At 38.6% G+C, this 26,601-nt stretch overlaps 2 protein-coding genes across 8 annotated transcripts in view; one reads left to right on the top strand and one right to left on the bottom strand.

Annotated features, from left to right (window-relative positions):
• LOC127447841 (serine/threonine-protein phosphatase 6 regulatory ankyrin repeat subunit B-like) overlaps positions 1-10,145 on the top strand; it is a 36,979-nt gene extending 26,834 nt beyond the window's left edge. For 4 of the 5 annotated variants that reach the window (XM_051709934.1, XM_051709937.1, XM_051709935.1 and 1 more), the window contains exons 20-28: positions 781-898; positions 1,038-1,257; positions 2,194-2,281; positions 2,386-2,469; positions 7,229-7,374; positions 7,487-7,569; positions 8,312-8,391; positions 8,475-8,566; positions 8,925-10,145. In XM_051709934.1, the coding sequence (XP_051565894.1) occupies positions 781-898; positions 1,038-1,257; positions 2,194-2,281; positions 2,386-2,469; positions 7,229-7,374; positions 7,487-7,569; positions 8,312-8,391; positions 8,475-8,566; positions 8,925-9,169 (1,156 nt within the window). In that variant the 3' untranslated portion in view covers positions 9,170-10,145. The remainder of the gene's footprint in view (positions 1-780; positions 899-1,037; positions 1,258-2,193; positions 2,282-2,385; positions 2,470-7,228; positions 7,375-7,486; positions 7,570-8,311; positions 8,392-8,474; positions 8,567-8,924) is intronic. The other variant, XM_051709939.1, reaches the window with a different exon arrangement.
• A 3,484-nt stretch (positions 10,146-13,629) lies between these two features.
• LOC127448090 (1-phosphatidylinositol 3-phosphate 5-kinase-like) overlaps positions 13,630-26,601 on the bottom strand; it is a 53,241-nt gene continuing 40,269 nt past the window's right edge. For 2 of the 3 annotated variants that reach the window (XM_051710375.1, XM_051710376.1), the window contains exons 25-43: positions 23,192-23,363; positions 22,900-23,078; positions 22,676-22,789; positions 22,472-22,580; positions 22,068-22,222; positions 21,883-21,979; positions 19,966-20,026; positions 19,730-19,870; positions 19,520-19,640; positions 19,337-19,432; positions 18,334-18,417; positions 18,138-18,232; positions 17,968-18,027; positions 16,931-17,107; positions 16,710-16,813; positions 16,412-16,540; positions 15,878-16,139; positions 15,692-15,766; positions 13,630-14,421 (exon numbers count right to left, since the gene is read on the bottom strand). In XM_051710375.1, coding sequence (XP_051566335.1) covers positions 14,306-14,421; positions 15,692-15,766; positions 15,878-16,139; positions 16,412-16,540; positions 16,710-16,813; positions 16,931-17,107; positions 17,968-18,027; positions 18,138-18,232; positions 18,334-18,417; positions 19,337-19,432; positions 19,520-19,640; positions 19,730-19,870; positions 19,966-20,026; positions 21,883-21,979; positions 22,068-22,222; positions 22,472-22,580; positions 22,676-22,789; positions 22,900-23,078; positions 23,192-23,363 — 2,347 coding nt within the window. In that variant the 3' untranslated portion in view covers positions 13,630-14,305. The remainder of the gene's footprint in view (positions 14,422-15,691; positions 15,767-15,877; positions 16,140-16,411; positions 16,541-16,709; positions 16,814-16,930; positions 17,108-17,967; positions 18,028-18,137; positions 18,233-18,333; positions 18,418-19,336; positions 19,433-19,519; positions 19,641-19,729; positions 19,871-19,965; positions 20,027-21,882; positions 21,980-22,067; positions 22,223-22,471; positions 22,581-22,675; positions 22,790-22,899; positions 23,079-23,191; positions 23,364-26,601) is intronic. The other variant, XM_051710377.1, reaches the window with a different exon arrangement.

Below are 26,601 nucleotides of genomic sequence, written 5' to 3'. Positions count from 1 at the left end.
GGCCCAAAAGTTGTTGAGCTGGGGGTGTCGCTGTCCTTTTCTGCATATCACTGCCCCCTTCGGCATATCGCAGTGCCGTTTTCTGCATAACGTGGCGGCCCATTTCAGCTTATTTTGGCCCATTTGGCCCCGTTTCGCGGCTGGTCCACCGGGAAAAGTCCCGGTTCTCCCGATGGCCAGTCCACCACTGGTTGTAGACCAAAGTCTTTCTAGCAAGTCAGTCCACTGTCGGCCTTCTTTGGAATGCTCTTGGGAAGCTATTTCCAGTCATGCCAGTGCAGCTCTTATCTACTTGAATGGAGAAAGACCAAAATTTCAAAAACACTTAGTTAAGATTACGATCAAAGAACATATTTCAAATCATCAATAAAATCTGAAAATACTTGTATCATAAATTGTGATTCTTTACCTCATATTATGCTGACTAACCACTTGGCTGTGCCATAATGATTCTAATTGCCGCTGGACTGTTTTCTGGTTTCAGTTTCCATTAGAAACTATCAATACAAGCGTTCCAGATGGAGAACAACAGCCATTTTAAGTGTTAGTTGCAGTGAAAATGAATTCAGGCTCAACTTGAGCAGTTTTTGGCTGTCATAAAGTAGTCTCCGATATCAACGTAACTAAAATAATTATGCTTTAACACACAAAATATATTTTAGGAATAGTTCACCCAAAAATGAAATTCTCTCATCATTTCCTCACCCTCATGCCAAAACGGACTGACTAAAACACACTAGACTTGCATTTGATTATTGATGAGTGTGTTTGTGTTTGCAGGACCCCTCTGATGCTGGCAGTAATCGGGGGTCATGTGGATGTTGTGTCTCTTCTGTTGGAGCGTGAGGCCACTGTGGACTTGGCTAACCATCATGGTCTTACTGCTCTACATCTGGGGGTGAGTTAACTGATCTTGTAGAATTGCAAGCAGATTTCCTTACAAACGTCCAGGACGGTCGAGTTAAGCATTTAAATTTAATTTAGCAATGGTAATAGTGATGCTTAACTAGCATACTGTCTCTCTGTCTCTCTCTTAGCTCTTGTGTGGGCAGGAGGAGTGTGTCCAGTCACTGTTGGAGCTGGAGGCATCAGTGGTGCAGGGGGACTCCAGGGGTCGCACCGCGATTCACCTGGCTGCAGCGAGGGGTCACGCATCTTGGCTGAGTGAACTGCTCAATATTGCCTGCGCTGAACCCCCGGTACCCCCATTACAAGACAACCAGGGATACACACCCCTACACTGGGCCTGTTACTTTGGTAAGTCATAACAGAGTGTCCATTCTGATTTAAAGCTAAAGTGTGTCATTTTTTCAATGGTAAAATGCTTTCTGTTATGTTAATGTCTTAATATCTACAGTATATATCCTGTATTAATATGCTAGCTTGATATGTAGAGACAGCTATAAGTAAGCCATTGGTATGCTGATTTTCCCCAAAAGTGGAAACACTGTGGCTATGTGAGTACTGAATGCCCACTAGCCCGACAGAGCAACATTGGCTTAACCAATGGGCTCTTTTTGGGGCAGGACTTGGCAATCATTGGCAGGTTGGGGAATGTTAGGGAAACCTTCATTTTTCAGGAAACAATCATTATGTTGGCTTGAAAAATATACTGTTATTCTACAAACTTGGTTTAGTGTTTTTCTAAAATCCCTAAATCAAGACCAGAATGATCAATTGTAACTCATCATAGAGCTTTTTTTTTTAATGCTTCATCCACCAGACTTGGCACAGATCTTAAGGTTGTTCTGAATCTGGTTTCTGTGTCTTTTTTAACTGATCAGACTTCTGGTTTTCCCAGAGCGGATTATTGAATATCCCAAAAATCCCATAAATTTACATAGACAGAATGTTTAAACGGGCCAAGTCTCTGTTATGGAATGTTTGTGATTTCAAACTCCAACTGTCTCTGTAAGGCCTGTATAACCTTTAAACTTTTCAAACTATTTTAAACAATGCTTTTAAAGCCAACATCAAAGTTTGTCTTGATAACTTTACCTATCTAGTTATTTTTGCAATTCTGTTTCGTGAAGCTAGAGGCACAGAAATGACAAACTTTACCTATAAAGATTATGTTTGTTCTCCATGATTATATATATTGATTATTTATACCATGTAAATTGTATTATAAACAAAATGTAGCTTTTAAGGAGTAAAGTGGACTAGCACAGAGTGTGTATTTGTGTGTTACAGGTCAAGATGGCTGTGTGGAGGTCATACTTGAACAAAGAGGCTTCCACCAGTATGATGGAAACCCCTTCACCCCACTGCATTGTGCTGTGTATGTCTGCTGTTTCACTCTTTCTATTATGTCTATCTTTTTTTGGCCTATTTCTGTTATTTTTGTTTCAAACTGTCTAAATGACAGAATCTTCTGTCCTGCAGGGTCAATGACCATGAGGCTTGTGCCACCCTTTTATTAGAAGCCATGGGATCAAAGATTGTAACGTGCAAAGACTCCAAGGGCAGGTTAGTTTGGTGATCCATATTGATACTGATAACAGTCCTATTCTGTAATAGATCTAGCTGAATTATGCCTAGAGTGACCCCAAAATTTGGACATAGTCACACTTAAATCTGTATGAACAGTATTACATTAGATTACCAATGTCAAACCAACTGAAATAATGAGATCACATGCACATTTTTTCAAGCAAAGCATTTATAAATAGAAGTTTGTTAGGTTTTAAATGATAAAAAAAATAGACATACTGTTAAAAATTAAGACAAGAAGAATTTGGACACTTTCTGGTTTTCAAATGTTAGTGGAACATGTCCATAGTTAAATTGATAAACCACATCTGCTACAGTACTGGGGCACCTATGTGAATGTCTGGTTACCTAGTGAGACCCAGACCACTCTATGGGAGGTGCACCCCTCACGAGACTGCTCTTGAAGCCTTTATAAACACACCTTTAGGCAGCAGGAATTAGCTGCTGACATCGAGAGCCCCGCCCTCCCGAATAAAATCAGGCAGTAGCTCAATTCTTCTTTAGAATAAATGGCTCTAAAAGACGAGCTGGGATTGCGGGGCCCTCCCATTCCTTTCCTGCAGAGAACCGAGGTTACACTAGGTAACCAGACGTTCTCTTTCAGTCAAGTCATTTCGACACAGACCACTCTATGGGAGATGTTTTAAACACGCCCCGCAATACAGTATACATTATTCATCCATCTCCAAAATCGAACTTCCTGCCCCTAGAACTGCATGAGCCACATTAAGCACGGTTACATCACGCCTGTAATACTTGACAAAATTGTGAGAAAGGCCCAGCTTGCAGCTGCGCAGATATCCTCAACAGAAATACCTTTAAATAAGGCCAAGGATAGTGCCACAGCCCTGGTAGAATGAGCTTTAACAGGATCTGAAAGTTCTTTCCCTGCACAATGATAAGCACGAGTAATAGCCTTGACTATCCAGTGCGAAAGGCGCTGCTTAGATAAATTACAGCCTTGAACCGGCTCGGAGAAACATACAAACAATTGTTGACAAAGTCTAAAATCCTTAGTCCTGTCAATATAAATACGCAAAGTGTGAACAGGGCAAAGAGCATGCAATCTCTGGCATTCCACCGATGAAAAGGGAGGTGGACAGAATGCTGACAGTCAAAAAGACGAACATGCATAAGCCTAAGTGACTTTAGGTATAAAAGCAGCATTTGGGCATAAAATGAATTCAGAGCCATCAGCACTGATCTCAGTACATGACGTATGCACCGACAGCACATGAAGTTCCCCAACGCGCTTCGCTGTGGCAAGTGCGAATAAGAGAGCTGTCTTGTAAGACAAGATCTTATTATCCACCTCATACAATGGCTCGAACGGCACTTCACACAAAGAATTCAAGCCAACTGTCAAGTCCCATGACGGAAACACTGATTTAGGAGTCGGGCGGAGCCAAAGAACACCTTTTAAAACGGGGTCTCTAAATCCACACTTAACCAATTGCAGTATGTACAAAATTTGGCAGCTAGGATCCTGACTAGGACCAGAACAAGTGACCACATTACTCCTATTTTGGAATCCTTGCACTGGCTCTCTGTCATGTTTCGTGTTGATTTTAAAACACTTATGCTTACATACAAAGCACTGCATGGTCTGGCTCCTCAGTATTTGTCTGATCTTTTAACAATATACACCCCGAAGTGTAATCTGCTCTCCTCCCAATCTGGTGTTTTGGCTGTCCCTCAGACATGCTTGCGTTCCATGGGTGACAGGGATTTTTCATCTTATGCTCCTAAATTATGGAATTCACTTCCAGCTGATATTCGAAAAGCACAGACTTTAGATATTTCTAAATCTTATCTAAAAACATACTTCTTCAGGTTAGCTTTTACTTAATTATTTTAGTTTTGTTTTCTGATTTATTATTAATTGTATTTTGATGTGCATGTTTATACATTTCATTAATCTTTGTTTTGTATTCTTATGTTTGTTTTTACTGAAGTGCCTTCAGAAGCTACTTTTAAAGGCACTATATAATTTTATTATTATTATTAGTATTATTATTTTTGTTAACCAATCTCCCCGTCATATTGACAGTAACAACTGACAGTGCATCAGCATTCTGAATGAGTATTTCCTCATATAAGCGTTCAGGGCCCTCAAATCCAGAATTGGATGTAACCCCCCATCTTTTTTGGGAACCAGAAAATATCAGCTGTATATCCTCTTTCCACAGGACTGTTTTGATCGCCCGTTTTGACAGCAGAGAGACAATCTCGTCTCGTAGTTCCTGCACCAAGCTTTCTATTACCCTCGACAGCAGCACACCTACAAATTGCAACCTGTAACTCCTCCCTATAGTGCAGAGCACCCACAGGCAGGTTTCACAAGCATGCCACGTTGGGAGCGAATGAGAGAGCATCCCCACTGTCAGAGAAGCACACAGTTTCATTGCGCCCTCTTGTGGAAATTTGGGGAAGGTCACTGAAATTGCCCCTGTGACAAGAAGGGGATTACCCAATTCTTTTGAATTGAAATCCTTCTTTAATGGACTTTTTGTTTTCAGTGCTTGTGTTGCAAACATTAATTGGGGCAGTGTTTGAGCAGGGCTCTCATTTTGTGCACTGGGACAGTGAGAACACACTGTGGGCATTTCTCTGAACTTTGCACTGTTTTCAACAGACCCCTCACTACAAGTGGGGAAAACTTTGAACGAGGGGAGGCAGGGAGAACTATCACCGGCCTCACTCCTCCCAGGGGATTGTGGGGCAAGCACATAGCTACCCCTGCTTTTTTTTTTTTTTCATGGGGTGGTGCATCCCTGAGGTCTCTCTGGTGCTGGAGGATGAGGTCTCCTCGCTCATGCTCAAGCGTCAAGGAACAACAGACGGTCCTTATCCATCATCTTGGAGAGGTTAAGCCATAGATGACGTTGAGCTGCCACTGTCAAGCCCATGGCATGACCCACTGCTTGGTTGGAGCATCTTGTCGTCCTCATGACAAAGTACATAGCAGTGCGTATTTCGGTCCATAAGTCCTTAAATGGCTTACCCTTCTCAACAGCGGTGCCCATATCAGCCTGCAGCTCAGCCACATACGCAAGTAGTAAAGAAGTAGAGTTCTGAGCTCTAACTACTTGCACCTGAAACTTTTAGATTTTATCAAGAAGTGGGGCTGAGACCCTTGGCTGTCTGTGGGGCAGTTGAGGCACTGAACTCAACCCCATATTCGTCTCAGGGGCTAAATAAACAGCTAGAGACTGTTCGACTTTAGGGCAAACCTAAAAGCCTCTGTTCACAGCATCCTCCATGCCCAAAAATGCATTAAATCCTGCAACAGGCACTTGTGCAGAAAAGGGTTTATCCCACGTTTTCATCATGTCAAGGAGACAGTCCTCAAATGCTTCTAAAATGCGTTTTAGAAGAGGATGAGGACTGAGGAAGAAAGTTCCCATCCAGTCTGTTGGTGGCCTGTATTGGGGGAGCTGCAGGCCATTCGACTGCAAACTGTGACAAATAGGTCGCCCGCTGTGAACGGGTCCTTCTGAATGATGGGCTGAGCACTGGGGAGGAAGTCTTTGCCATTCTAATCATCCTCCTCTGAGTCATTATTGTCTTTCTCAGAGAGCTCATCCTGCTTGGCATGAGGAGGATTGAGCTGTGGAGTCAATTGTGCCACCCATTCAGCTGTTTGAGCCTCGTCCTCTTCCCGCATCACCAAATCTGAAAGGAGTGGGTCTGATCCAGGACAGTTAGATGGCTAAAAACTCTCATCGGTTCTGCAAGGGTTCACAAATCAAAGCGGTAGCAGTCCGGGCACAAAACCGGGTCCTGTAGCGCTACATGTGCGTGCTCCAGTCTGAGACACGATGCACAAACGCGATGCAAGTCTTTCCTCTTGATATTGTTCCCACATGCATTCGGGCAAGGCCACACTTTGTGACATGCTTTATGTGCAGTAGTACTCATGTCCATCGAGTGCAAGTGTCCCTGTAGACAGCACAAACTCCTACGTAACGAACAGAAAGCCGAAGCGGCCACACAACTAGCAGTTAGCGTCTGAGAGGAAACTTTCTTTTCTCTGCACGGTCCTCTAGCAGGCCGAAGCGGCCGAGGTACCTACTAGCAATGGGAGTCGTGATATTTATAATAAATTATCCCGGCGACTTGTTCGCAAGCCACAACGGCAAATAAGTTGAAGGACAAGCCAACCGGAATGTGATGAAATCGACCACAGAATACCACAATGCTCATGAAGTTGAGCGCAAACTCTTCTTCCTCGAGCAAGTTGCAGTATTTTGGCCAATCCAAATGACAAATCCAAGTAAAGCTTGTAGAGCAAGTCTTGAAGAGCGAATTTCTGAAGAGGAATTAAGCTGCTGCTTATATTCGAGAGGGCGAGGCTCCTGATGTCAGCAGCCAATTCCTGGTGTTTAAAAAGGCATCAAGAGCAGTCACGTGAGAGAGAGTGGTCTGTGTCAGAACTTCAGAGGAATTGACATCCACTAAAAGGGCCTTGGAATAGTTTATTTAAAACTGATTGCAAAAATGGCTCTGAAAGTGTAGTTAGTTTTGAGAAAGGCATAAAAAATAGCATATTTTTGTTTAGCAGATGACACTTTTTCTGCTTTGTTTTGTTATCAAATGCAATGAAATTCATGCTTTTTAAGTGTGGCTTTAAGTATCCCTTAACAGAAATGAGCATGTTCAATTTATCTTAATGGTCATTGGCATTGCTTTCAATGAAACACCTTATTAAAGAACAGCTGTCACTCTTTATCAGAACACCTTTGCATGCCGCTGCATTCGCTGGTCACATTGACTGTGTTCAACTGCTCCTGGCCCATAACGCATCTGTGGATGACGTTGACGAATCAGGACGCAGCGCTTTGATTATGGCAGCAGAGAGAGGAAGAGTCGAGGTTGTTGGTATGAATTCACCATTGTCTCTACTTTTGCATCATGCCCCTGTTTATTTGTATTAATTGGGTATAAAAATGTGATTAAAATAAAGAGTTGAACAGAATCTGTCTTTCAACAGAGGCTCTGCTTACTGCTACAAATGTTAACCTCAGTCTGACTGACCAGAAAGGCAACACAGCACTCCATCTAGCCTGCAGTAATGTAAGGATCTGCCTTTTGCAATTGAGCTGACAATGTCTGTATTTTGACTTTGGCTTAATAGAGATAATCTATTCCAATCTGCCCTAAAATGATAGCTTTTTGCATGTCATGGCTATGGGTCTCTGTAGTGTCATTGAACATTCAAGAAGTCATATTTTCATTTCTCATATACCCCCTCAGTTTATGAAAGAAGCACCATTATGTGCCTTGATATATAATTGACAAGAGTGATTATGTAATCATGTTTTTTTAGGGCTGTCGATTTAACACGGTAATTAAGTGCAATTAATTATATTAAAGTAATGCGTTAAATAAATTACTCCAGCTGAATAGGCAACACGCAGCTGAACAGAGTACAAACCAAACTCAAGCTTGCTTAACACCAGTGACCGCACAAGACGAGAACGTGCTCTTGCGTTCAAACACAACTGGTTGGAGCTCAATTCCGATTGCAGGGATTTTAAACTACATTTAACTTGACACAGCGACCTATAAATTCTGTGCTAGGGGGCTTTTTTATATATACGATTAATTACTCGTCATATTTAATTCATTCGATTAAAAAAAAAAAAAAAAAAAACTATTGACAGCCGTATTTTTTATAATATTAATGTAATATTGAATTAGAAAAAAAATTAGAAAAATGACTCAAATGGCATTTTAGTACACTGAAATTATTTTTGAATGTTTGTATTAAACCATTACCTGAGTTCTTTTATAGATCTGTTTTTTCTGTTTCCAGGGAATGGAGGAATGTGCATTACTCATTCTGGGAAAACTTCCAGACTCTGCTCTCGTCGCCACAAATGCTGCACTGCAAACGTGAGCTCCCCTTTCCTTATTGTGACACTTAATTTTAAGAAGCAAATGTTGCTCACCTCTTTGTTTCTCATTCACTTTCTCAGACCTCTTCATTTGGCTGCACGCAACGGGATGAAGCAGACAGTGCAAGAGCTGCTCTCCCGTGGAGCCAGTGTTCAAGTATTAGATGAAAACGGTGCGTGTTTCTGAAATTAACATCTCAATAGATTTGTTTCACGTTATTTGTATCTTTTTGGTCTATGTGCATCTCTCTATGCCTGTCTCTGTTTAACTCTTCTATTATTGGTGGCATAGAGGCTTTTGCCAAAGCAGTGGCTGTTTTACAAAGCTTTGTCCGTGTCATGCGTATCTGTTTTGCCCCCGACCATGCGTTTGCTGGCCTGTCTAGCGAGGCACTAATGGGATGCTGCTTTCGTCCAATCACCCCCACACCACTGCCCCTTTGTTCCACTGCTCCGTCCCTCCCCTTTACCTCTTTCTACTTCCCTGTCCCTTTTGCTGTCCCTCTTGCTCTTGGCTGTCTTTCCCCGCAGGGCTCACCCCTGCTCTGGCTTGCGCTCCCAGCAGGGAAGTGGCTGACTGCCTGGAACTCATTCTGGCTACCATGATGCCTTTCTGCTCCCCTTGCAGCTCTGGAAGTCCTTCCCCAGGTGCCCTGCTGAAATTTCTGCCCTGCAAGGCCAAGAGTCCCCAGGGCCTTCGCAGTCCAAAGGACCCCTCTGGCCCCTCCAGCGAGGGCACGACTACTGAAAACGACTCTGACTCTGAGACATTTTGACCCTGGCCCTTTCTAGAGTTTCACAATAGTGTTCAAAGCACATTGAATCCACAGAAGTTTTGTGGAGTTCAGCCTCTGTAAATAAGTGATCATGACAAGTCATGGCACACTTGGTACTCTTTCATTCTGCCAAACTTGTTTGCACAGGAGATTTTTACTAAATCCATTTGAATTACATTGCTGCAAGAGAGATAATTAGACAAAAATGTCTTTTGTACTTTGATGTTTGAGATTGCCAAATGCTGACCTCATAATCACACTTGGAAGTATGTATGAAGTACAAAGTATGTAAAGTGTGGTGTACGGTGGCTTAATTTGTAGACTTTTGAAAGCACAAACCCTGTGGAAGCACAAAGTGAGCGTACAGAACTGAAATGAATGTAACAACAATGGGACCAATTACATATTTGCACCAACAGAGGAATTGGTGAATTGTCACAAACCTTGATAAGAATGTGTATACCAAATATTTATTTGCAACAAAAGTACATGAAACCCAGTGTAAGGTAATGAAAATCCAATGCATGTTACAAATGTCAAGACTGTTCACCAGTTGTACTTTACACATAAGTATTTGACTATTATGAATAGAATGCTCTTGAGCTTTATTTTGTTTTTTTTTTAAAAAAGAGCATTTTTATTCTATATAAATGAATAGATTTATACACCTAGGTGGTCTAAACCTAAGTCAGATGCTTTTGGTGAGTTCCTTTTTAGACATAGCAACAGTGTTAAAATAATACTTCTATTCAGGTCGATTTATAGGTTCCAGTGAGAGGTGATGTTATGTTATGTGAACCAGGATGTTCTCAAGCCTGTACCAATATTTATTAACATTTAGATAACAATGGTACTACATTTGTATGCACTTATGTATAGGGAGTAAATGGGTGTTTAATGTTCAAACCCAGCATCATGAGTAACCTACCCTGTCTTCTGCAATTCTTTTATTTTAAATAAAGTCTTTTAAATAATTTGCACTGGTTAAATTTAAATCTATTTTAACAGTTTCCTAAACATGCTTGTGGGAGATGTCAGAGTGTTGTCATTGCTTTTTAATTTGCTGTCGAATTTGAAGCCATTTTGCTTAGATCTTTCCAGTTTCAGGAGTCAAAAAAAAAAAATGAAGAATGAAAATGTCAACCACTGCTCCACTGTTTGCCTCTGTCTACAATGTGGCAGTTTCTACAGCGCGTCAAGTGCCTTGTTCTGCGTTTTCAGATTTTGTTAGATTATGCTTGTGTGTAGTGAAAAAGTCTGAAAATGCGAAGAGATTTCTGGGTCACTCGGCTTACTTGACAACCATAAGACAATGTTTTTACCAAGTACTGATGTACTTGCCTAATGTATGTCTTTGTACATATCAGCTCATGGACATTATCATGAGCAGAATTGCAACTGTCTTATAACGAAAGCACATGGTTGGTGTTCTTTTCATTAGTCAAATCATGAGTGGGAATATTCAGAAGAATTTAAACAAAACAGTATTATACCAGAAAAAGTTTTGAAATGTGACAATCTTGAAGATCATGTGTTCATCCTGCAATCTGATTTGAAAGGTTCTTTGTCAGCTCAAGTTTCTTTTATATAAATTGAATCACTATTATATAAAAGTTTTAACAGTTTTGAGTCTGTTTGTTATCCCTTTAAAATAAAATAAAAATTATGAATAAAGCTAGGTTGAAGCCATCAAACGGGTTGTTTAATTTTAATTTTAGAGAAGTCAAATTTTACTAATAATTTTCATTCACTGCATGAACTTTTAAAATATGTGGTGACATTTCATGATATTATAGCAAATAAATACTATTTATTTTTTAGCATGTACACAGAGCAAGAATTGACTTTTCTTGCTGCTTGTAAAACAACAAACAATATTCAGGCAATTTACTTTTGACAACGTTTGACTCTCTAGTAAGAAACTTTAAACAGACTACAAAAGTCTAGACAGTTGCAAAAAAATATTCAAGGTCCAATGGCTAAATGCTTATTTATTTTTTTTGTGACAGTCAAATCTATCAAAATCTCACATAAAAAATACATAAAAATAATGATTTGAAATTCCATGTCAACTACTATAATACATAATAGATTAATATAATACATATTTTATTTAATATATTAAAAAACATATTTACCGCAACAAAATCAATACCCACTTTATTAGGAAAGTTTGTATCTTTTCCATGCTATTATCTAATCAGCCAATTGTGTGGCAGCAGTGCAATGCATAAAATCATGCAGATACAGGTCAGCCAAGAACATAAAGCTGAGGCTGCAGTGGGCCTACTATCTGTGTACCTCAGCAGAAATTGAGATTAATCAGACAGGTTATGTTTGTTCAGATATTAACAGTCCAGTTTTGGTGAGCCTGTGCCCACTGCAGCCTCAGCTTTCTGTTCTTGGCTGACAGAAGTGGAACCCATCATGGTCTGCTGCTGTTGTATCCCTCAAGGATCGTTCTAAGGGTACGTTTACACTACAACGATGTACTAAAAACGGAAACGTTTTTCCTTTGCGTTTTTGAAAAGTTTTGCGTACAGACAACAATGTTGTCAAAACTATCCACGTTCACACGGATAAGCGAAAACTACTAAAAACGCTGTATTATGCATGCCAGGCCAGTATTATGCATTGTCATGTCACTTTGTAAAGAAACACTATGCGCCTGCGCACATAAGCATTCTTCCACAGAGCGGTGAATACAAACAATGAAGATGGCGAAAGCATCGAGCAATTTTGTCTGGACGAATGATGAGGTTGCTTTATTACTACAATTACTTTGCTGGAGAAGCGTCAATAAACTCAAAATCTTGAGCAGCACAAACACAGTCCTGTAGTCCGCCATTATAGTTTTGAATGTCTCGCGCGTTGTTTTGAAATACTCACGCGCATGCCTATAGACTGAACTCTCAAGATTATTCAATAAACTCTGCTCATTTTTACCATCACTTCATCTCCTGCCTTCTTCTGTATTCCCCCTGCTGATTCTTGGGCTGGTAGGAGAGTAAGTTAACATAACAAGCTGTTGATGTTGACTGGTTTTGGATATCAGACAGAACTCTGATATATGGATATCATCTGATGGAGAGAGAGGTCTTGTGTACACTTGATCTAACATGCATTTTCACTGCCTCATGTTTTCATATTCTAAGCATATCATTGAATACTGTACATGGCATCACATCTCTGTCTATAGGCTATATACATAAGCGGTGCGTGAATGAATTGCAGGGTAATGGTACATCAAATCAAATTAAGTAAATAAATAACATTTAAAATACAAATATATTTTTCCCATCTGAATCCATACATTAATTTCAAGATTTTCAAATTGCAGGTTCTGCCTACTGTACAATGTTCACACTCCATACAAAACACTCCAAATGAATAAATTGTTGATTATTGTTATTTGCACAGACACCAGTATTTATATTGATAATTATACATCTCAAATTGATGCCTATCAATCCATCATTCTTTATATAACACGTAATATGCGTGCGCATGACGTCATAGTTTTCACAAATTTGCGTTTATGTATGTTTACAGGGAGACGATAATGGCATGAAAACCCGTTTTCAAAAGTTTACATTTTCAGGCCCCAAAACACCATTGTCGTGTAAACGAACAGCCAAAACGCATAAAACGTCTTCCGTTTTTAGTTGAAAACGTTGTTGTGTAAATGGCCTCAGATGCTATTCTTCTCACAACAATTGTACAGAGTGGTTATCTGAGTTACCGTAGCATTTCTGTCAGCTCGAACCAGTCTGGCCATTCTCCATCGTCCTTTCTTATCAACAAGGCATTTCTGTCCACAGAACTGCCGCTCACTGGATGTTTTTTGTTTTTGGCACCATTCGGAGTAAATCCTAGAGACTGTTGTGTGTGTTAAAATCCCAGGAGATCAGCAGTTACAGAAATACTCAAACCAGCCCGTCTGGCACCAACAATCATGCAAAATCACTGAGATCACATTTTTTCCCCATTCTGATGGTTGATGTGAACATTAACTGAAGATCCTGACCCGCATCTGCATTATTTTATGCATTGCACTGCTGCCACACGATTAGCTGATTAGATGATTGCATGAATAAGTAGGTGTACAGGTGTACCTAATAAAGTGGTTAGTGAGTGTATATACATATATATACTGTATATAGTTTACATATATACACACACACACACACACACACACGATAGCTTGCTTTGTGCAAGGAACTGATCAAAAGTCTTTATACAATTATAATCTTCCCCTTTACCAAATTTCTGAAATCTCACTGGCGACTCCTTTTGCTGACTTCTGCCAGACTTGGCCACTGAATTAGACTTTCAGCATAGGTTTTTTTTTGTTTGTTTTTTTCCAAAGGGCAAATGGAGACTGGGATGTTAAAAGAAATGTATGAAATGTATTTTAAATGTATTAAACATTAAATCCTAATTTAAATTATAATTATAATTTTGAGCATGTTAAAGGAGTATTTTATTGCAAGCTAAATCATGGTTGAACCGCATAACCTTAAAGGAGAAAAAAACAAAAAACGAATTTCACTTGCACTGGTTTCAGTTTTAATCAAATTACTTTTACCCACCATTTGACTTTGGAAGCAATCCTTAGTTTCCAGAGGAGTCTGTTTAATTATATGGTCTATTCATAACGAACATTTACATTTAAATGAATATGATATTTAGTGAATATTTTGCGTATGAGTGGACAGGATTTGTCATGGCACTGGCTATTGCTGAATCCTGAATTTGAGTCAAACAACAAAATAATAAGAAACCTTTCACCAATATTAATAATCTTTAATTACATATCTCTGTACATTTATGACAAACGTTTACATTGTCCACAGTTCAGATTAATAGGTTATAAAAGAACAGTAAGGGTTTTAAATGTTCATCTATTTCAGTTCAGTCTTTCCAGTGTGTCTTTGGCACCTCAGTTTTGGTCAATCTTTGCACAGCACTGAAAGAGGGGTTCAGTTTATCCCATCATTAATACCAGCTTCTAACAACATTGAGGATAAAGGGGGGTGCACTATGGTGAAGTCTTTGAGATTTCCAAAGAATCACTGTGAAGAGCACGAGAGAGCAGCATATCCCTTTACAGCTGTGCTGTTCCTTTCTTGCCCATCAGCAGTTGACTCCAAGACCCGTCCAGTGATCAGGAACCATGAGGAAGTATTTGTCCATGGCCTCACAGAAACGTGCTCTGTATAATTCTGGTGACACCACTGTGGGCATTTTACCTGTCATTAAGAATAGGTGTCACTGGATGGTCAGATAAGACATTCTTAACATGGATTTTGAGCTATTCTTCGAAGAATGTCTTGACTAGGGTTGGAAATTCTTGTTTGATTTTCATAACATTCTTCTGCAGATGCAGATGGGACACCATATAAACAAAATACTAATCCTAAATAATATTAAACGAAAATACAAAGAAAAGCAATGCTATTTCTAATACTTAAGCAGTATTATATAAGTATGTGTGCTTCCTTCAGAGTACTAAAATAACTGTTAATTGAATCATTAAGGAACCGGAATTGTTAAGTGGATAAGGAACCAGAATAGTTAAATTCCTTATGATTCCCATTCCTAGTCATGTGTAACGTATCAAGTTATGTCTGTTCATATTTCTCTGGCCATGTCTAGTCAGTCATGTTATGTCTGTTCAAGTTATTCTGGTTTTTATGTATTGTTTTTAAGGTCATATCTTTTATTTTGAATTCTGCCTTATGGTATTCCTGTTTTGTGACGTGATCTTCCTGTGCGTCATGTGTCATGTCGTGTTCTGATTGGTATTTAGTTCATTAGTCGTGTCTTGTCAGTGGATGTTGTTTTTTTGTCTTTATTAGTCTTGTTCTCATGTTCATTAGTTCTGTTCTGTCATTTGTGGTGTTATCTTGTTAACCCTGGTTTGAGTACTTATAGCCCTGTGTTCTGTCCAGTCAGATGTTAAACTTGCATTTTGGTTCTGGTGAGTTTTATGTTTGATGGATTCCTTGTTCTCGTTGGTCTTGAATACATGTTTGTATTTTCGTCCAGTCCAATTAAACTGCACTTGGGTTTTAATAACTTCTTGCCATGAGCCTTCTGTACATTACATCATGATATATTTTAGTAGGGCTTGGTATCGATACAGATTTCCAGATATGATTAGATTCCAATCCACAAGCAATACACAATTTGATTCGATCCAGATTTATTTGGGTATATTTCAGTTACAATGTCCATTTTGCTTACATATGACAGAAATTCTCTCTCAACCAATGCTGTTAATTATAAAGAGAATCTAATTTGGTAAACTATTACGCAGTTCAATTGCTATTTATTTAACAGATATAATAATAATCAACACAACCAAAATAAAATGTTAAAGTAAAAGATCGATCTTGAAATTTTTAGAATCAAAATCGGAATCGTTCAAATGAAAATCACAATTTATCAAAAAAAACAAAAAAAAAGAGAAAATCGGAAAAGCCCTAGTTTTTATTAAGTCATTTGAAAAAACTTTACCTTGACCACCAAGAATCCCGGTAGACTTGACCACCATCTCCAGTTTTTTATCCCACGTGAAAGTCCGGATATAGTCTTCAGGTAAAAGAACAAGAGTTTTAACAACCGTTAAGATACAATGCAAATTCCATGTGTCTTTTAAAACTTCAAAGTTTTAAATCTTATGGTTTCTTAAGGTTTTCTTACCAATGATGCCCACAACCAGCTCATCCGTGGCATCGTCACGGCCCACCAGCAGGGAGTAATCGATGATAAGGTGGCTGGACAGGAAGTGGGCGTCGCTGAGGATGGCAGCACGCAGAATGGCCTTGCAGTGGGAGCGGATATAAAGAGGATTATCATGCACGAGTTTCAGAAGGTTCTCATCCAGAAGCACCACCTCACAGCTCTGCTTTCCGTGCTCCGTCTTCACATTCCTGTTTCTCAGCGATCCTTTCAAGTCAAACACCTGCACCATCCCAAACACAGGGTTGAATAGAGGCAAAACATTAGGTAGAATGTTAGCCTCTGTCACCATACTTTCATTGCATCTTTTTCCATTTAATGAAAGTGATTGCTGACTCAGGCTAACAATCTGCTTAAAATCTGCTATGGTGTTCCATGAAATAAAGAAAGTCATATGGGGTTGTAACAACACAATTTTCATTTTTGGGTAAACAATGTATTTAATATCCGAGTGTTCTTAAGATCTCTTTTTTTTTTAATAACAAATAAATGTACCTGTGCCATCTTTCGCCCGTAGAAAAGGTTTTCCATCACTAAGAGGTCCAGTTTCTTCTCTGTGTTGTTCTGCGAGTTCTTGTAGCCGATACGGTACACTCCCAGAATCTTAGCAAGTGCTGTGGGCCGCTGTGAAACAGACGTGAAAGAATGAGTTCATTCACAATACAGTAACCTCTACAACATGACAAGCATATTATAACATACTGTGGCTTGTTATAGTATGCTTTTTTTATTTCATTTGAATGAACTCAATGCCAAATATACTGTAATAGCACTTCTCATTTCAGCACCTTACCTTTTGCTGAACTGCTCCTGTAATGTAAGTGAAATAGTAGGGTGCAAAGTCTAAGAAGGACTGGACCTCTAATCTGGGCATTTGCTTCAGAATAAACCGATCATCTGAGGAGAAACCAAAGGCTTAGTAAAATGCATAAGATAACCAGCAAGTCTTCATCAAACCATGACCTTAATCAAGAAGTAATTTCATAAAGCATTATTTCTTTTGTACGCTCACACCTTCAGTGGCGTAGAAAACTGCCCCAGACTTCCCACCACGAGCCTGCCAGTTAACACAGTGGGAGAGTGATCGCACAAAGTGTTCCTCTGAGCTCTCCATAATCTCTTCCCGCATCTTGTGAAACTCTTCTGCGTAGTAGATCCTGCAGTAGAACTTTGCATTTGCATCCGAGAACTCTGTATCAAAAGTAAGATTTTCAGATTAAATATTAAACAGTGTCCAGTAGCTTTCTAGTAGCAGGAAGCACCTTTGAACACACAAATATTGTTGCTGCCATAGTTAAAAGGATAGTTCACCCAAAAAAGTGAAAGTGAAAGTTAAAGTGGAGATTTAGAGTAAAAAAGGACTTAAATGTTGTTCTGTTTCTCACCCACACCTATTATATTGCTTCTGAAGATACTGATTTAAACACTGGAGTCGTATGAATTACTTTTATGTTTCCTTTATGTGATTTTTGGCAATACAAAGGTCTGATCACCATTCACTTGCATTGTATGGACCTACTGAGCAGAGATATTTTTCTAAAAATCTTCATTAGTGTTCTGCTGATGAAAGAAAGTCATACACATCTGGGATGGCATGAAGGCGAGTAAATGATGAGAATTTTTCATTTTTGGGCGAAGTATCCCTTTAACACACCAAACTCTACATTATCATTAAATAATGGAGAAAGACCTTCATAATGGCTTATTTATTTATAAATTAAATCCAGATGTGACTTTGTAACATATTACTATTTTTCTTTCCTTAACAGAGGAAATGATTGCATTAAAAATGAATGCACTACATTTTGAGAGGATGGAAATAATTTATTAGAAATTTGAGACTTATCACAATTAAATGCAACTCATAATGAGATGAATCAAGATTGATTCATTGATTAGGTTGTGACCCAACCCATTAATTAGGTAGATATTATTTTGATTCTAATATCAAAGGGTCAATAATACTGACCTTTTCAAAAAATCCATAAATTCTTTAAATCTTAAAAAAAAAGAGAGAATGTTTCAGCCTGCCATTTGAGCGTGATACTTACGTAGCTCAATGTGTGGGTTTCCTGTCTGCTTCTTCTGTTTGTCTCCACTTTCAGGCTCCTCTACAAAAGAGATTCCATAAACACTGTCTTTCATAAGCAATTCCATCTTTGACAAATAATTGGTAAGTGGGTTGTATTTGGTAAGTGGTTAGGCTGTAACTGAGTCTTACTGAGTGGATCAGCATCTATACTGCTGCGGCCCAGCTGTGATGTGCTGTTGTCACTGAGTTTAGCTGGGCTGTTCTTTGCTCTGCTCTCTACAGCACTACAGATAACAAAGAATGAGGACATGGGCTTACTGTTTTACCAATATACATATAGAGAAAACAAAGCCAATAATCTGGGGAAAATGAGTGTTTTCTGTACCTAATGGTCTGAGATGTGTCGTCACCTCCAGTCTTTGCCATTGTTTTTGTAAGCTCTTCAAGGGCGGTTTTATATTCTTTGCAGCTGGATATTTGATACAGAAGCATTAGGATTATGTTTAAGAAACACTAGGATACCATCAGAGAAAATCATAACACTGTAAATTTACAGTTTGGTGATATATAGATTATTTATGATCTGTTTTATATCATTTTATTGACAACAGTGATGATTTTAACATGCCTTTTATTTGGCCATTACATTTCTAAAGACCATGCCAGTAGGCCAGTTTTGTGCCGTGTGTCAATAATGGTGATATGTTGAGAAGTTTGATTCATTTCCTACTGTCCTATTAAGTGAATTGGTTCAAAACAACAATTCAACAATTCATTTGCATCACTCAGAAGTCATCACTGCATCACTGAAGTTCCAACCTGTCATTTTACTTGCTTTAAAATCCTAGTAAATTTTAGAAAAACATATGCAGCTAAATACTGCTGTCCATTTTTATGTATTGTAATATATGGTTAATTTAGAGAATAGCAGCGTGGAAACGTGCCTTGATTATTTCTAAGTTATTTTTTTACTGTATTTTACTTCTTGCATTAAACATTTTAAATCTATTTGGCAACAATATCTTTGGAAATCACCCTTTTTAGCCATTACAGAGTAAATAAATGTATATTTAAAGTGTATATTTTCAATATACAGTGGGCAGTGGTGGCTCAGCGGTTAAGGCTCTGGGTTACTGATCAGAAGGTCGGGGTTCAAGCCCCAGCACTGCCAAGATGCCACTGCCCTTGAGCAAGGCCCTTGACCCTATCTGCTCCAGGGGCGCTGTATCATGGCTGACCCTGCACTCTGACCCCAGCTTAGCTGGGATATGTGAAAAAAAAGAATTTCACTGTATATGTGCAAATGTGTGATAAATAATTACAATTAAAATTAAATTAATTAAATTAATAATAAAAAAAATATATTTCCCAGTCCTATGTGCAATTACCTGAGTGCAAAAGCAATGATGGAGCTGGGCTCTCTCTCACACACGGCTATAGGAACTCTCTCATGTTCGTACATCAAGTAGTGCTTGTCTGGGTCACTAACATACAAAGAAAAATACTTTTTACAGCTTGAGAGAAGAAAGCCCCTTTTCAGTTTGCAATCCATAATACCATAAAAGCCTTACAAAGGGAAAGGGATGGGATTGTAGCTGTTGCCTGGTAGCAGGTTGGCCAGGATGGTTTTCATGGTGGACTTTTCCTTTACTTGGCTGTCACTGGAACCAAGTAAGTGTCCATCAAACATATCTAAATAGAAAAGTAACAGTAGAGAGATGGTGATGCATGATTTCAAAGGATCCATGGAAGTGTGTCAGGAGATTTGTATCTGATTTTACCCTCTGGAATGCTGACAGAGTCCTGTTCTGGAAAAGAGGGACTGCTCGTGACGAGATCTGAAACCTGTTCAGATGGAGATCGTATCTGCAGTAATGATGATGACCCTGAGCTTGATGGAAATGTGTTGAGATGACGGTCCTCTGTGAGACAGAGAAAAGGCCGTCAGTCGATTGTGCGCAACAATCAAAAGGCAAACGCAACTCATTCAAGGTGAATGCTTGACCAATGAACTCACCCTTCTCTCCATTTGGGACCACAGGGGAGGGGTTACGAGGAGAGGACTCCAAAGCACTAGTCTATACATCAAAAACAAAATAGAAACAGTATATAAGTAGTCATTTAGGAGGCGCTTTATCCAAAGTGACTTACAGTACATTTATTACAGGCTCCCCTGATTTTTAGTAATATTATTCTTTCAAAATATAATAATGTTTTTGTCTTTTTACTTCATTTTTTTATACTTGGTATATTTTAATGAACTGTTATTAATTGTATAATTCTTTTCTTATAATAACTATACATTTAAGTGGGGCCTGGGTAGCTCAGTGGTAAAAGACACTGGCTACCACCCCTGGAGTTCACTAGTTCGAATCTCAGGGCGTGCTGAGTGACTCCAGCCAGGTCTCCTAAGCAACCAAATTGGCCCGGTTGCTAGGGAGGGTAGAGTCACATGGGGTAACCTCCTTGTGGTCGCTATAATGTGGTTCGTTCTCGGTGGGGGGCGTGGTGTGCTGAGCGCGGATGCCGCGGTGGATGGCGTGAAGCCTCCACACGCGCTATGTCTCCGTGGCAACGCGCTCAACAAGCCACGTGATAAGATGCACGGGTTGATGGTCTCAGACGCGGAGGCAACTGGGATTCATCCTCCGCCACCTGGATTGAAGCGAATCACTACGCTACCACGAGGACTTAAAAGCGCACTGGGAATTGGGCATTCCAAATTGGGTGAAAAAGGGGAAAATAAATAACCATACATTTATATTTGTGTCAATGTGAGAGGACATATCCCTGTTACTACTAGAAATATCTTTAGAAAATTAAACATTGTGCTTACATTTTTTAGGAAATGACGCATTAGATTTTAAGTTTCAGCCACCGTGGAAGAAAATTTTAGTTTTTTTATTTGTCAAATGATGGACAACATTTCGAATTATGCCTCATTGATGTTTTTAAGATTCGGTAAATGACAGAAATTATTCTGTACAGAACCTCTTTACTCGGATGTGCAGGAAGCCATTATCTGTATCTGTGTCTGTATCTGTTGCTATGGTAAAATTATCTGTATCTGTATTCAGATATAGCCAGATGTGGGACAATTTTAAATGTAACTATTTCATTTGTAGTTTCCATATAGCAAATATACCTTTTATTATACAAAAATTATTTCTTCTTATTATAATTATTTTTATTATTGTATTTAGGCTCATTTTATTACTTTTGTTTTCCTGACCAGATGAATATGTGTTGTCAGCTGTGGATTGCTCTCTCTCATCATCCATATTGTCAAAAACTATATATTATTATAATTTAATAATAATGTACAATATTATTTTAAACTGAATATTATTTATTTTTTCAATTACATTTTTGTTTTTCCTCAATACAAATCTGGTGAATCCCTGATATCTAATTTTCTGTAGTGCTTTGTCACTTTTTTGATTTGTATGATGACTAATAACAATAAACAGAGACTGCAGCGAGGCCATCTGATTTGAACTTGAAATCTCACTGTGCACATTTTCATTCATAAAGTTTACACTTTAGTCGCATTGGCTTCAGACTCACTATTGCATCGTATTTTTATTCAAAATATTGCTCTATCCCTGTGCTCGTTCGATAATCAGTCTGACAAATATATTTTCTATTATTCGGTAGAATTCGTTATTCGTTTTTAAGTCATTATTCATGACTTTCTGAATAAGGTATTCGGCTTCGGGCACATCCCTACTCTTTACTCTCACAAACTCCCTGCAGTTCCCTCATGAGCCCCCATTTGGGAAACCCTGGACTAGTGAGTTAGTAAGGTCAGTTAATACGTAATACAGTTTTTTTATAACTTTAATATAATATAGCTGAAATGCTTTAAAGGGAATGCATTTAGATCATAACTTCTCAGACTATTAACATGCTAAAACAGTGGATTATTACGGACCTTGCTCTCATCTGCTGTAGCCTGTCTGTGTCTGCCAGGACTGGGAGGAACAGACAGACGCTTCCTGCCTTTCTCTTGTTGGAACAAGTCCTGAAGTCTGTTGACCAGATAAAACAACATAGATGTTTTGTTCTGAAAGTAGATGTTTATCCTCCTCTCTTTGGCCATATGAATGCAGTCCTCACCTGTTGTTCCAGGACTGCAGTGTCTCACACAAGCTCTGTTTTTTGACCACCACTGACTCCAGAACAGCCTGTAGTTGTTGTGGTGAATCTATCATACTGGTCTGCAGGCGTACTTGTAGCTTCTCTATCCAGCTGCGTAACTCCGATTCCTCCATCTAAAACAGAAGAATATACTTTAATTTAGTCAATGACCCAATGAACCACTTATGTGAATATTCAGACAAATCTGCAACCGATATGAGTCATTTATGTACACAAGCTAAAGCGCTGTCCCTCTAGCTGACTCTGAACAACTTGATTTTGGTGGGAAAAGTCACACCTATAAATTATTTTGACTGAAATCTTGCTGAGATCGAAACTTACATCAGAAAATAAGCTGATAAATCGGCTAGTGGGAAACCTACATCTTTCTGTGCAAACATGTCCTCCATTTTTTCCTCTCTGGTCTTACTGAAGGTGTCTGTTTTTAAGGAGGTGAGACGGTCATCTATGGCAAGATACACCTGAACCACCCTACAAAAGATGAATCAAGCGTAGACAGTTTGTTTAGTTGACATCTGGATAAGGCTTATGAGGATCGGAGAGAGAAATCCAGTGGGGAATCTTACTTCTGGGAGAAGTCTTTAAGGTCCTGCTGCAAGTTGGCTTTCAAGGGCCCCTGGTTTCTGATGATGATCTTTGGAGTAGGCAGACAGATCTCCAGTAATCTCACTGGGATGTAGCTAGAGATGACAAAAGAGCACGAATACTTTTGGATAAAGTTTTGACAACTCCATGAAAATGCACTCTGGAGGTAGGCATATTAAAAAATTATGAGATCCATAATGTACACCTGAAGGAAGCCACCATCTGGTTATACGAGAAGTACTGGTGGTAGTCTTTATGGATGGAGTGGCCACAAGGCTCAGCATTGGCACGACGGGTGTACTGGCGCCCATAAAAACGGAGCTCTAGATACTTGGCGAAGGACATGGACCAGGAGTCATTCGACAAAGGGACCACAGGAGTTACCTGAAATCAAGACACATTTCACATGAGTCATAGCTCACAGTGGCTTACTCCAATTCTGGGTTTGAATTGTTAAATTTGCTAATGAAATATGTCCACAATATTCTCCATGTTACCTGTTTACAGATACGGCACCAAGAGTAGTTGAGAATTGTGTGCTGATAGCCGGGTACAGGTGAGTCCAGCTCTTTCAGAACAATCTGGACACAGCCGCTACCGTGCACAAAGCGCCGGATGTGATGAACCATGGGAGTGTCGCAGTACATGCTGGGGCATTGGTAAGATGGCCTGAATCGGGCCGTACAAAAACATAAACTGACCAATTTACTTTCTGTTTATGTATTTATATTATATGTTAAATAGGCAAATGTGTTATATGGGTCATTGACGAATAAGGTTGCTCGGTGTTAAAAATAAGAAATCTAGTTTAAAACACTTGTGTCAAGTTCTTAGAAATGAAGTCTTTGTGTCCAATTTGGTTACATTTATAGCAATTTCTCCAAAAACAATGTGGTGTAACCAAAGTAAAAAGCATTAAAATCCTTTCCTTGTACCTTCAATACATGAGAGTATGAACAACTTGATCCTTAATTAAAACCACCACATGACCTGAAAAAAATGTGCCTTTTCATTACAATGTCAAAATATCGGATTTTCTGTGTCTTGAGGGACTAAAGGGATCCTCTCTGTTTTATGTTTTTTGTAAAAATAAACAGTAAAATGGCTAACTACATGTTGGCTACATCACTTGACTTTGATTTGGTGGACAAAAGTGTTTTTAAATATAAATCAGATTTTAAAACACAACTGTTTCAAAGCTTATTTTTTTTAAGGAAATATTAATAAAATATATACTCTGCACTACTCATGCCAACATTTCTTTTTTCAAGAATTTCAGCTTTTAAAGGAATGTTCCGGGTTCAATACAAGTTAAGCTCAATCAACAGCATTTGTGGCATAATGTTGATTATCAAAAATTAATTTCGACTCATCTCTCCTTTTCTCAAAAAAAAAAAAAAAAAAAAAAAGAAGCAAAAATCGAGGTTACATTGAGGCCAGTGCTGGGCCAATTTTTTGAGGCTTTAAAAGCAGAAATGTGAAGCTTATAATTTTACAAAAGCACTAACATTAATGCATCTGTTAAAACTTGTGTATTATTTGAGCTGTAAATAGTTGTTTTTACAGTCGTTTCAGGGTTTTTGGGTTTATGGCATTATGTCGTCATGGCTATGAAGTTGTAAAATTGGATATAACTTTTCACAAAAAAGATAAGTTTGCAATTATATCACACTACAGTCATGTTAACACGCGTAATGTTTACGTCTTGTGGCTATACATTCACTACCATTCTAAGTGTACCACTGTAAAGCAGGTTTTTTTTTAAAGGAGGGACAAGTCGAAATACATTTTTGTGGTAATCAACATTATGCCAGAAATGCTGTTGATTTAGCTTAATTTGTATTGAAACCCAGAACATTCCATTAATGACTGATGATTTTTATTTACTGTCTCTGGACCGTTACCACATGACTTTTATGACTTCAAGCCCCAGAAAAAATATAAAAATTACTTTAAACTCAGAAAATATGCTCATCATAGAAGAGGTGTATTCAAGTAATTATTTTGTGTGAATTGCATATTTTATGTATTTTTGAATAATTTATTAGATCTGAAAAAAATAAAATAAATGAGCGTCATTACAGTATATTTAAGATGTTAAAAATATTTGCATACCATTTATTTAATTTGTTAACACGTAAATAATATAAAATTTGTTCAAGAAGACATTTTTGCTGTATGGGCCAAAATTGTTTTTGAGAATCATGATATTTCATTAGTATTAACTGATATCAGCTGAAATTCTGGTATTGTGACAACTCTAGACATGATGCACATTTTCCTGTAAAAAATAAATAAAATAAAAACAGGAAACAAACAGATATACAGTGGTGGCCAAAAAATATTGGCACCCTTGGTAAATACGAGCATAGAAGGCTGTGAAAAATATGTCTTTATTGTTTATCATTTTGATCTTTTATTCAAAATATTCACAAAATATATATCCTTTAATTGATATCAAACAATTGCAAACACAACACAGGTTTTATCAAAAAACAAATATTTTTGTCAAATATATGTGTGGCACAATTATTGGCACCCCTAGAAAATTCTTATGAGTAAAATATATCTGAAGTACATTCCCATTCATATTTTACATTTTTTAGTACACCTGGGTGACTAGGGACATGAAATTGTTCAGCCATGTCTTCCTGTTTCAGAGGGGAATAAATATGAAATAACACACAATCCAAATTCCCTTAGTCATCTATCACAATGGGTAAGACCAAAGAATAAAGTTATGATGTGCAGCAAAAGGTTGTTGAGCTTAACAAAATCGAGGATGGCTATAAGAAAATAGCTAAAGCATTGAAAATACCCATTTACACCATCAGGGCAACAATTAAGAAATTCCAGTCAACTGGAGATGTTAAGAATCTTCCTGGAAGAGGACGCATGTCTATATTGTCTCCAAGTATGGTGAGGAGGATGGTTCGAGTGGCAAAAAATTCTCCAAGGATCACAGCTGGAGAATTGCAGAAATTAGTTGGGCCTTGGGGTCTGAAAGTCTCCAAAACTACAATCAGACATCACCTACATCACAACAAGTTGTTTGAGAGGGTTTCAAGAAGAGAGCCTCTGCTCTCATCCAACAACAAATTCAAGCATCTTCAGTTTGCCAGACACTACTGGAACTTCAAATGGGACCGGGTTCTATGGTCAGATAAAACAAAAATAGAGCTTTTTGGCAGCAAACACCAGAGATGGGTTTGATGCACACAGAGAGGTAGCCATATGGAAAAGTACCTCATGCCCACAGTTAAATATGGTGGTGGATCTATAACGTTGTGGGGCTGTTTTTATGCCAAAGGTCTTGGACATCTTGTTCGGATACATGGCATCATGGACTCCATCAAATACCAACAGATAGAAAAATCAAAACCTGACTGCCTAAGCCAGAAAGCTTAAAATGGGCCATGGTTGGATCTTCCAGCAAGACATTGATCCAAAACACACATCAAAATCAACACAAAAATGGTTCACTGACCACAAAATCATGGGTTTGCTATGGCCATCCCAGTCTCCTGACCTGAACCCCATAGACAACCTGTGGGGTGAACTGAAGAGGAGAGTTTACAATGTGGACCTCGGAATTGAAAGGATCTGAAGAAATTTGTTTGGAAGAATAGTCTCAGATTTCTTGCCATGTGTTCTCCAACCTCATTATGCACTATAGGAGAAGACTCAGAGCTGTTATCTTGGCAAAGGGAGGCTGCACGTAGTATTGAATAAAAGGGTGCCAATAATTATGCCACACATATATTTGACAAAAACATTTGTTTTTTGATAAAACTTGTGTTGTTTGCAGTTGTTTGATATCCTTTAGAGGATATATTTTTGTGAATATTTTGAATGAAAGATCAAAAGGATAAACAATAAAGACATATTTTTCACAGACTTCTTTGCT

The sequence above is a fragment of the Myxocyprinus asiaticus genome, chromosome 11, assembly GCF_019703515.2.
Source record: "Myxocyprinus asiaticus isolate MX2 ecotype Aquarium Trade chromosome 11, UBuf_Myxa_2, whole genome shotgun sequence".
Classification (NCBI taxonomy): domain Eukaryota; kingdom Metazoa; phylum Chordata; class Actinopteri; order Cypriniformes; family Catostomidae; genus Myxocyprinus; species Myxocyprinus asiaticus.
The sequence above is the reverse complement of the archived record's forward strand: the minus strand, read 5'-3'. Positions and strand labels throughout refer to the sequence as shown.